The following is an 11,878-nucleotide window of genomic DNA, read 5'->3' on the forward strand; positions in this document are numbered from 1 at the left end:
ACTCTATAGACCAGCCAAAATGACCTTTATATATAATACTCCATTTCCTACCTCCTTGCTTTTGTACAGGCTGCTCATCCTTCATGCCTGAAAACACTCTCCCCTTTTTTGTTTCTTGGAATCCCTGGCTCAACTTCTTTCAGGACTCATCAGGCAATGCCTCCTGCATAAGGCCTTTCCTGATTTTCCCCAGTTGTTGGTACTTTCTAACCTCAAATATATATTTTTTATATTTATTCATATAAATACACAACTTTTCTTCCAATAGAATGTAAGCTCGTTGTAGGCAGGGACTATTTTGCAATATACATAATTTGTACATACAAGGTGCTTAATAAATGCTTATTGAGTTGAAGAATGCTTGCCTATATATTTAAATAACAGGTACATGGAGTTCCCTCAATTCTTGTAGCTCCTTTCCAATCAAACCGAGAAAAGGAGAGGTGACTTTTTTTTTTATTTTTATTTTTGTAATTTCAGGTGTTGCATGTTTTTCAGTCTTTTGCCACCAGCATAATAAACAAGTTGTACAAATTCATTCTAGGTCACCCTAAGCAAACACAAAACTTAAACAAAGCTCTGTGCCTGTTCTGCAATAAATCCTTAAATTCTTTGCAAAATAGTTTATTGGCATAACAGGGGTTTGTTGATCCTTCTTAATGCAGTTTCAAACAGAGTTTCTTTTTATTGAGATTTTTTATTTTGTTATCCTTTAGGTCACTAGCAGTTGTGCTTTTTCCAAAAAAGAATAGTGCTTCTTGATGCTCAGCAATATAGCAATAGAGGCAGATTAGTGTTTTTTTTAAATGGGTCTTGTGCCAGAGAAGATGCTTATTGAGAATGCTGTGCAGTTTCACAAATGCAGTCCAACTTTCTTCCTCCTATTCAACTATGGGATCTTTTTATTGTTTATCTGGTGCCTTATTTTAAGATAAATAAGTTGGCATTCTTTACTTATTCGATTATGCCTATGTGAATTTTGGGGGTTATTCCTTGAATGATTGTATATTGCACTAAGACAGCCATGTGTTCTGGGACAACCAACACAATGCTCCTAAAGGACCTTCTCATAGCTTTCATCTAGATTCCACACATCAGACCCTCAGAATGCCACTGATAGCATGGATAAGCTTCCACATGGCTTTTATGTTTGCTTGTTATTGATGATGAGAGTATTTTGAACTAAATTATTTCTGTGGTTACTTACAAGAAGGAATCCTCCATAATCAACATATCCAACACATCCTAATAAGGAAAAACTTTCTTTCTTAGTTTTGTTTTGTTCCACCAAGTCAAATGCCTTTTTAATCATCTATAATCAGTAAACACTGCTGGATTTTTCTGTTTTCTATATACAATTCTGGGATGTATTATTCTGCAGAATGTTCTGTTCTGCAGAAAATTGTTAATGAAAGACTACCTGTTGCATTCATAATTTTTCAAGGATAATTTCAACAGACATATACATTACTTTTATACATTTATATTTCTAAAGATAAGCAAAAACAGAAATATGAGCTGGTAGTGATTGATAAGTTCTCACCATCTATGATTTCTCCCCTAATTGGGCTATATCCTTCCCTCTTTAAGGTATTTTAAAAATCAGTCCTTCAATTCTATTAAAATCATGTTGCCTCTGGCATGGATTTTTCCATGTGTATTTGACATGGTCCAGCTACTCTTAACCACCTGCATTTTCTTTAGTATCATTTTATATCCCTATCAGAGACTGCGGTGCTAGAATCCAAATGTGATAGTTCTGCTGTCATTAATGATGAAAATATTTTGAAATCCTGATTAATCTTCATTTTTCATCCAAACTGGACCTGAATATATAGATTGGTGTGTCATATGCAAAGAGATGATAAGTTATGGGACCTAATGATGTCAGTGAGATGATGTAGACCAAAAAGGGGCCAGAATAAAGCATTGAAGTACACTAGAATTAGGGAGCTTGATTTGGTTGATGAGCTATCGAAGAAGATCTGGAGGTAGCAGTAAAATAGATCCAAGAGTCAGGAGAGATTAGTGTCACTAAAACCCATAGAGAGTATCTAGGAAGAAAGTTATCACTACTGTGAAAGGCTGCAGAGAGGTCAGGATGAGGGGGTTGGAAGTTTGGTTAGGTTTGGCAAGGGATGAACAGCATGAGGAAAATGGGCTGAAGGAGTGGGGAGGAGAAGGTAACTTAGATTTTTACTAGATAAAACTACAAGATCTAGTTCGGAAAGAGAGGAAAGTTCAAAGCATTAAAGAATGCAGCAGTGGGAGGCCCCGATGGGAGTGAAGAAATCTAGAAGGAGGAATGAGCCATAGGGGATCATGGAATCCTTAAAGGTGATGGTTGGATAGAGGAATGTCGAAGTATTGATGAGGAAAGCAGGACACTTATGGATAATGATGAAATCCAGGATGTGACCATTGCATTAGGACAGAATTATCCTAATTCATCCAGCTGCTAATGTCCTCCCTTCAAAAGCACTCTGCATTTAATTACTTTGTTCATTTACTTTATATTTATATTGCTAGGTGGTACAGTGGCCGGAATGTTGAACTGGGAGTCACCCAAGTTCAAACTGAGTATCAAATAGTTGCTAGCTGTGGGACCCTGAGTGCAGCACTTAACCTTTTTCTGCCTCTATTTCCTTATTTGTAAAATGGGAATAGTAGTAATACCTACTTCCAAGAGTTGTTAGCATAAAATGAGATAAAATTTGTAAGGTACTTTGCAAATGCTAAAGCACTATATAAATGCTATTATTATTATTATTATATATGTGTACTTGTCTTCTCCATTAGAATGTAAAGGTGGGATTTGTATTTGTATCTCCTCACCTAGTACAGTGCCTGCCACATATCAGGTACATAATAAATATTCATTGATTGATTGATTAATTGATCAACTATCTTTAGGTATGACTGAGGTAGAATAAAGGAGTAGGACTTGAGGCAATTAAGGAGCTAGGAAGTTAGGGTATTTGAGGAAGCACCAACTTGAATGTTTAAGTCTCTCTTTTGTTTTTTTGCTGAGGCAGTTAGGGTTAAGTGACTTACCCAGGGTCACACAGCTAGGAAAGTGTTAAGTGTCTGAGGCCAGATGTGAACTCAGGTCCTCCTGAGTTCAGGCCAGTGCTTTATTTCCTGCACCATCTAGTTGCCCCCTCAAAATGTCTCTTTAAAACCCATGAGTATATGAAAGATTTTTAGTCTGTTGGAATTTAGAACCACTGAATCCAGCTTGTGCTGTCCTCCTGGTATTTAATCTTTCTTTCTGTACTTCTCTCTCTCCTTCCTCACATTTTGCCCCTGAGAAACAGCAGTTCAACAAATAAAGGGCCATTCTTGGAATCAGAAGGAGTTGATTTCAGGTACTGCCTCTGATATACATTATCTGCGTATTCCACACAAATCATTTCATCTCTCTATGTCCCAGAGGATTCTAAGATTTTAAAATTCAGATAAGTTGTTGATTTGTTATCAGTAGTACAGAATTTCATTCTGGGAATTCAACACATTTATGACCTCACTGGACCACACCAAAAGAACAAAGCACTTAATTCCCTTTATGTTAATTTCTGACATGGAATCAACTGATTTGAGCTCTTGTGAAACACTACAAAGTGTAGCTGTCTAGTGATACATTACTCATGAATTCTCAGTGATTACTTTCCAAATGCCTGGAAACAGAATAATTTCTTTTTATTTAATCTAGTTTTCCACAGTTGTAGAAAATGCTCAATTCACATTTTTCTTGACTTTTATTTCTGCATTTTTCCTGTATATATTAAGGTTCATGTAGTTCTTAATTTATAGTCAATTGTTACAAAGATCAAAGACTGAAAAAATATGTATAAGTCCAGCTAAATGTTAGACTAACAAAAGAACTATATAGACTTTCAAGATTTGGGGACTCATTCTTAATTTCATCAGCTGTACTGGTTGGAATTGGTGGATGGGTTCAATTGCCTATCGGGAGACAGCCCCTTGGGCAGCTAGGGCATAATAGCTGCTTCTATTATTAATATTCTTTCTCTTATTGTGTATCTAATTTATATTTTAATATATTTAACATCTACTGGTCATCCTGCCATCTAGGGGAGGGGGTGGGGGGGTAAGAGGTGAAAAATTGGAACAAGAGGTTTGGCAATTGTTAATGCTGTAAAGTTACCCATGCATATATCCTGTAAATAAAAGGCTATTAAATTTAAAAAAATGAATTAAAAAAAATTAATATTCTTTCTTTGTTTAAAATTGGTATTTGTTTTGGATTAAATGGACACTTGGATATTTTCCCAAGCTGATTTAGAATGATGCTTAGACAACTCCCTTGCTTCTTCTGTTCCAACACATATATTGGGAAGGGCTAATGCATTCATTCCCCTTAGCCAAGGAAAACTGCTTTCCCCCTCTCTGCCTTCATAAGTCTTTCAGTAAAGAGGCTCTTCTTGCTTTCAGCAGTTTCCCCTGGGGCAGGTGGAGAGAGGGCAGCGTTGACTCATAATGTGAGTCAGTAACATGAGAACAGCACAGGATGTGAGTTCAAATGTGGCCTCAGACACTCACTTAGTTGTGTGACCCTGAGCAAATCACTGACCCTGTTTGCCTCAGTTCCCTCATCTGTCAAATGAGCTGGAGAAGTAATGGCAAATCACTCCAGTATCTTTGCCAAGAAAATCCCAAATAGAAGAGTCGGGCACCACTGAACAATGACAGTACAGTTCTCTCCCATAGGATTGGGAGGGGAGTATGGCATAAGTGAAAAGAGCAGTGGATTGGGAATAAAGAGATTTTGCTCTGATTCAATTTTAAAGAGATTTTACTGACTCAACCAGTCAGTAAACACTTATTAAGCATTTATTATGGTCAGTCACTATACTATGTGCTAGGGTGCTAGGGATACAAGTAAAGATAAAAGAAGATCAGGATCTTGGGTCTGCCACTGACAAGCAGAAAAGGAACAGATCATTTGACCTCCATGGGTGTCCATTTTTATTAAATGAACGAGGGGGAAGGAGACATTATATCTGAGACCTGAAATTGTGCTTTGGTTTTCCTTAGGATCTAGTATCTAGTCCAAGGCTAACAACCTTTTTGAGGAGATTATGGACTCCTCCTCACAATAATATTTTTAAATTTATAAAATACTTAGGATTACAAAGAAAATTAAATGTATTAAAATATGATTATAAAAGTATTTTGTTTTCAAAGGATAAGAGCCCCTGATCTAATTATTCAGACACATGTTTACTTTTGTTTGCATATGACATATATATATCCCCTGTGTAGACTATAGGAACTAATTCCAAGCATTTGATGAATGAAAAAGGAAAAACCATCACTTATCCCAAAGTCTTCATTCCTTGATCTCTCAACCATATTACTCTCATACTCAGTTGGTTATACAACAGAGGGGAAACAAAGGTCAAATTGAGGTCTGAAGGATGAAAGGAAATTCAAGAGCTAAAAATGTTAAGCACTATCTTAGTCATTTCTAAGTAAACAAAATGGTTCCCAAACAATTTGGTCACTTTGTGAAAGGGGAAAAATTTGTGATATTAGTTACCAATATTTTGTTGAAGATTTTGAATAACTTATACAATAAGCCCTTGGGCAATACTTAGAAGATCAAGCTCCCAGTTACTTAATTTGTAGGAAACTTTAGCAAAGGTTCTTCACAAGCATATTCAGAATTCCTAGTTTAAGAAATAAAAAGAAACATCGAGTTACTTCTTGGCATATTTCTGAAGAGAATACTCAGAGTATTATTTAAAGGATGGCAAATCAAAGACAAAGTTCTTGTGTCCCTTTCTATACAATAATACTTGTATTGATAATCATAGTATCTTAGAGTTGGAAAATACACCCAAGGGAATCCTTCCTATCATATTCCTAACAAAGTAGTCATATAGCTTCTAATTAAATTCTGTTTGTGACCAGGAACTCACTATTTTTGAGGCAGTTTATCCCATGATTAGATAACTCTAGTTGTTGGTAAGTTCTTTCTTGTTTCGGACTGAAATCTACCCTCATGTAATTTCTACTCCTTTTTCCTAATTCTGCTTTCTGTATTCAAATCAAGTTAGTAAGCATCTATTAAGTGTCTACAGAACCAGGAATAAAAAGAAAGGCAAAAACAACCTAAGGAAGGAGACAACATGTAAACAAATATGTAGAAATAAGAAATAATTAGATAAATTCAGAGATGATCTCAGAGGGGAGACACTGGCTTAATTAAGGGGGACTAGGAAAGGCTTCTTATCAAAAGGGAGAATTTTAACTGAGACTTGGAAAAAAGTCACATTGTCCAGGAGGCAGAGATGAAGAAAAAGAGCATTCCAATCATAGAGAAAATGTACATCTTGTTTGAGAAAAAGCCAGGAGGTCAAGGTCATTAAGTCTCCAAGACATGGAGAAGAACTAAGGGGTAAAGAGGCTGCAGAGCTAAAGAAGGGGCTAAGGCAGGAGACTTTAAAAGATACCAGTGCAGCTCATATTTATTCCTGGCATTAATAGAGAACTCACTGAATGGTGGAGATGACTGGGGGGAATAATCAGACTTGCACTTTAGGAAGAATTCCTTTAACAATTGAATAGAAGATATAAGGAATTGGGGAGATCTGAGGCAAGGAGATGGAGGTAATGTTTTTAGGCCTTGGTAACGGATTATATATGGAGGATAAGAGAGTGTGAAATTGTGAATGGCACCTCCATTGTGAGCCTGGGTGACTGGGACAATGGTGGTATCTTCGACATTAATAGGGAAGTTAAGAAGAAGAAGGTATGAGAGAAAAGACAATGTCTCTCTCTTTCAGGCATTTAGTCTGCGAGGTCCAATAGGCAAAAATATTTTGTTCTATAGAAACACAGAACAAAGTTTCTCTTCTAAATGACCTTCAATAATTTAAAACAACTGTCATAATCTTATTTAGTGTTTTCTTCTCAAAACTAAACATTCCCAGTTTCAGCTATTCGCCAGCTGATATCAGGATTCTGAAATCCTGAAACATGTAGTTGATAGTTGAAAATTCAAAAAATATCTTAAAACTCATTATTTCTTTCCTTAAAACCAGCACTTCCTAACTTTCCTAATTCTATTAAATAGCACTTCTCCTCTGCCAACTGCACATCTTTGAGACCTCTGATTCACCTTGTATTTTTCCCTCTCTCTCCTCTCCTACATAAAATCAGTTGTCAAGTCTAAAGGATTTTATTTCCAAGACTGTTTGCTTCTACAATCCCTGCTTTCTATTCTCACTGCCATCACCCTAGTTCAGGACTTTATTATCACTTTCTCAGACATAATCTCTATTTTTGTATGGTACAAATTCATAAAATCTTTATATTGGAAGAAATCTTTGAGATCCTTTTGTTCAACCCCAGAATTTTCTGTATGTCGAAACTGAGGCCCAAAAAGTTTGTGGGACTTTCTCAGGCTAACATGACTGATGTGTGACAGAGTTGTAGCCAGAATCCAGTTTTCCTGACTCTCGGCCCAACATTTTTTCCTCCACACTGTAATGTAGCAGCATTCCTAGCTATAAGAACCCCAGTCTGATGTTCACACATCAATGTGTAACCATTTCACTGAATAAAAACTGATAATAAATGTACCTGAGACTTCGTCCTTTAAAATGACGCCCCCTTATGTTTTCTAGGAATCTGAATGCCTCTGTCTCGAGTTGGATGAAGTCAAACTCAACCAGATCCTGAAGAAGCTCACTGAGGTGGAAGACAGTATCAACACCCTGGCCAACCCAGTCTAATCATGGAGATGATTTCAGAAGAAGTTAGGAAATTATCAAGAGGAGTTATCCCAAGCTCTAACCATTTATATCTTTTCTGTATGACATTCCACTGCATTAAATTCTCAAACTAAAATATTGCCTGTTTGCTTTGCTTAGAGGGGAAAAGGGAGGGAAGATCCTCTAGAGCAGGGGTTCTTTTCTTCCCATGAATCTCTTGGATAGCCTGGGAAAGCCATTGAGCCACTTTTCAGAATTGTGCTTTTAAACAAATGCATAAAATAAAATATACACAATTACGATGTAGAAATAAAGTTATCAAAATGTTAAAAAAAGAATTCATAGACTCCACTGAAATTCCTCCACAGAACCTTTGGGAGTCTATAGAACATAAGGTAAGAACTTCTGCCCACTCTACTGGTTTGTTTCAGGGAACGTGGGAAGTGAAAGGTGGTGAGAAACTTTTGAGACAGATGATGTATCTATGGTAAACCATACAGAAAAAGGAATATTAGGAGAAAGAGCTTTCTATTATATAGATTCAACAAAAGGTTTCCATTTAGTATCTTAACCATTGCTCTAGCCTGTTACATTTGGAGCTTTTTTGTTCCAAAATGCAGGTCCAGCTAAGTAGATGCATTAGGGGAGTCCACCTGGGTGGACTTGGTTATATTCAATCCAAAGGATTTAGAGGAAATGCTAGAAAATTTTGAAACTGATTCAGGTATTTGAGTCAATTCTGAGTTAGCCTTACATTTTAACTTAATTTAGTGATCTTAAGCTTTTGTGGTTACCCTTAACTGGGCCTAAGTGGAGTTCCCTCACTCACCTTAGAGTGAAGAGAGAAAGAATAGATTTTATGGTACAATTTGTCTTTCTCAACAAAAACTAATATGGTTTTCCTCTTCTCCTTGAATCTGAAGAAGAAAAACTAGGCCCTTGGAGAAAAATTATATCAAATTTTGAATCAAACTTCAGGAAATGATTATAGGCAAGGCCTTTTGAGACAATGACTATTGATTAACAGGTTTTGCCACCTGGTGTTAATAAGATTCAAAACCATAATTCCTTTAGGATGGAATGTGTTAAATATGTGGTTTTTGTAGATCTGCTGATGACAGTATGTGTCATTTCTAAAAAGCTCATTCCATGGGCAGGAAGAAGTCTTCTCCCCAAGCTGTTTCTCCTGAATCAGCCTAGAGACAATTTAGAAAGCTGCCCTGACATCCAAGCTCAAAATGTTGACTTACTCTCTTATTAAAATTATCCAGAGAGTTAACAAAAAATAACCAGAGGGGTTTAAAATGGAGCTCATGTGAGGCCCTTCAGAAAACATCTTGAAACCACAAAGTCAAAAGGTTCAGAATGATTTGTGATTAATGTTTGGGTTCTATTCTTGGGATTATGATGTGACCTGAAGAAATTTTGTATCTCCCAGTATAAAATGGAAGTCGTCATAATTCAGAAGAAAAAAAGATATCGAAAATCTAAGGAAAAATGAATCATAGCTATATAGTGATTATTTATTCACAAGGTCTCTGAGAATATGGGTCTTTGGTAACATCCCGGGATCGTAAAAAAGCCCATATTTGTAGCCATGCTGGGTTTAATGGCAATAGAAAATACAAAAGAAGATCTGTGCTTTGAAATATATTTTACCTTTTTCTCTAACCTGAAACTCAGGGCAAAGGGTAAAAACACCACAGAGAATACACCTGATTTTCCAAAAGAGAAGAAACTATAGGTTTGTTTCCCCTACCCCTCAACAAAAGAAATAGTCCACACTTGGTTACTCATAGTCTTCTTTAATTAGTTTATTTGGAGTGTAAGGTTTGAGGGACTTTTGCATTGTGTCTAGGCAAAGAAATACCTTTACCAACTTCAATAGAGATGAGAAATAGAGTATGAGGGACCAACGTGTCTGCTAGGTGTTAGATTACCCAGAAGTTCCTATATTTTCACTTCTTTTCTCCCACTTTTGTGATCCAACTTTAGAAGAATTCTGCTTGGAGCAGAGGAATAGGAGCTACTTGACTCCATTTGTCAGAGATGTTGTAAAACTTCTGGCTGAAGTATGGACTGAATGAGTCAAGCTCTGAGGTCTCCTACAATGATGAAATTTGAATAGAATCCATAGTCCTTAGCCCAGATATCAACTTCCAGAAATGGCCTTGGTTAGGACGGGGGAGATAGTGAGGGCAATGAATACACACCATGTCACAAGTTACCTCAGAACACTTCTAGACCAAGAGAAAGCATTAATTAGCCTTTTCAATGCAGTTTTAAAATGATGCTTCAGCTGATGAGCCCAAATATTGATAAAGAACAGTAGATTTGTGATTCTTTCTTCAGAGTAAGTTTTGTGTATGGGGTTTGTGTATAGGTGTGTGTTATGTGCTATATAGACATGTATGTGTGTGTGTGTGTTTGTGTTTGTGTGTCTATGTACTCAACAACTCACCTGGTATTGGTTGAGGTCCCGCCTCCCCTTTACTTCCTTCATCAACTAGCTAATGCCTGAAATTTATTAAAACTTTATTTCTTTACTTTCATTCCTTTAATTTATTGCTTTAATCCCTGTTAAAAGGCAAACAAAGAATGTTGAATTTGACATCAGAGGGCTATAGTTCAGATTCAATAACCTAGAACAATGGGCCAAGATGAATAAGATAGAATTACATAGAGGTGAATGTAAAGTTCTGCTCCTGAGTTTGAAAATTCCAAGTGCAAGATGGGACATGTGGCAAAACCACAGATTAGAGTTTTTATTAGTAGGTGACAAATTCAGTGAGTAAATAGAATGACATGGAAGGCAAAACAGCCACAACACAGAGTCCTAATGGTATCCTAGGGTGCTTTAAGAAGCATAATGGATAAAATGAGAGAATAATTACCCTAATCCCTGCCCTGACTAGGTCCCCTGTAGATTATTGTGTGCGTTTCTGGTCACCATATTTTTATCTAAAATAAATAAATACATAAAAATCTGGTCACCATATTTTAGATAAAAATAGAGGAGCTGGAGCTTGTAAAGGGAAAGACAACTTTCTTGATCAGGACGAAGATGGTCTCAAAGAAGACTCAGAACAGTCTTTGTGTATTTGAAGGGCTGACATGTGGAAGACAATTTAGACCTGTCCCTCTTAGTCCTAAAAGTCAGGACTAGGAATAATGGGAGGAAGTTATAGAGAAATAGATAGAGACTTGATAGAAGGAAAAACTTTCTAACCATTAGAACCATCCAAAAGTGGAATGGGATGGCCTGAGAGGCAGTGGCTTCCCCCTCACTGGAGGTCTGCAAGCCAAGATCAAATGAACACTAGGAGTGTTATCGAGAGAATTCTTGTCCAGATCCAGGTTGGACTGGATGCTCTCTGAGATTACTTCTATCTTGGTTCATGGTGATGTTTTTGGTCCCTGGGTACTGGTGGGATTTGAATACTACATGGTTTAGATTTCCTGAGGTTTTCCAAGTCCTTTATCTCATTACTCTCGCCTTGATGAACCATTCTTTAAAGATCTCTACTGGATCTTATAACTTACATTTTTGGAAGGTTGTGAGGATATAATGAGTAAAGAACTGTTGTGAGTCAATTCAATAGATATTTATTAGTGTACTTCCAATGTACAAGACATTGCCAGATCATGAGACAATTATCTGAAGCTTTAACTGGTCACATCAAGCTTAGTTATTAAAAGCCCTTTTAAAAAAATATTTAAAGGATAGGAAAATGGGATATAAATAGAAGTTAAAGAAAAATAAATCCTAAACAGATGTCAGGAAATATCATTTCCCACAGCAAATGATAAATATATCAACCAACTAACCAAACAAGTTTACAGAGGGGAGAATATTGTCTGTTGAGAAATCATTGGATGTCTTCCATTGCAAGGATGGGAATGCCGAAAAGAATGTACATTTCTCCCTTTCAGCTCTCTGGCTTTCTGCAGGAGACTTAAAAATGTTGATGGTGGTGATCTATCTGAGAGAAAGGAAAATCCAAATAAAATATATTTAGCTTAAGCTTAACCCAGCTATAGAGTATATAGTGTTTGATCTCAGAACTTCTAAAATAGCATTTTATATTCAACTGCATGCAGCAATTTCTACTCCGGAGATTATTCACACAAAAAAC

General features: G+C 36.6%; 1 protein-coding gene across 1 annotated transcript in view; it reads left to right on the forward strand.

The window, feature by feature from the left end:
* COMMD1 (copper metabolism domain containing 1) overlaps positions 1 to 7,878 on the forward strand; it is a 230,807-nt gene extending 222,929 nt beyond the window's left edge. Inside the window, exon 3 of the mRNA XM_003758256.4 lies at positions 7,656 to 7,878. Coding sequence (XP_003758304.1) covers positions 7,656 to 7,763 — 108 coding nt within the window. The 3' untranslated portion in view covers positions 7,764 to 7,878. The remainder of the gene's footprint in view (positions 1 to 7,655) is intronic.
* Positions 7,879 to 11,878: the final 4,000 nt, after the last annotated feature.

The sequence above is a fragment of the Sarcophilus harrisii genome, chromosome 2 (assembly GCF_902635505.1).
Source record: "Sarcophilus harrisii chromosome 2, mSarHar1.11, whole genome shotgun sequence".
In the NCBI taxonomy this organism is placed as follows: domain Eukaryota; kingdom Metazoa; phylum Chordata; class Mammalia; order Dasyuromorphia; family Dasyuridae; genus Sarcophilus; species Sarcophilus harrisii.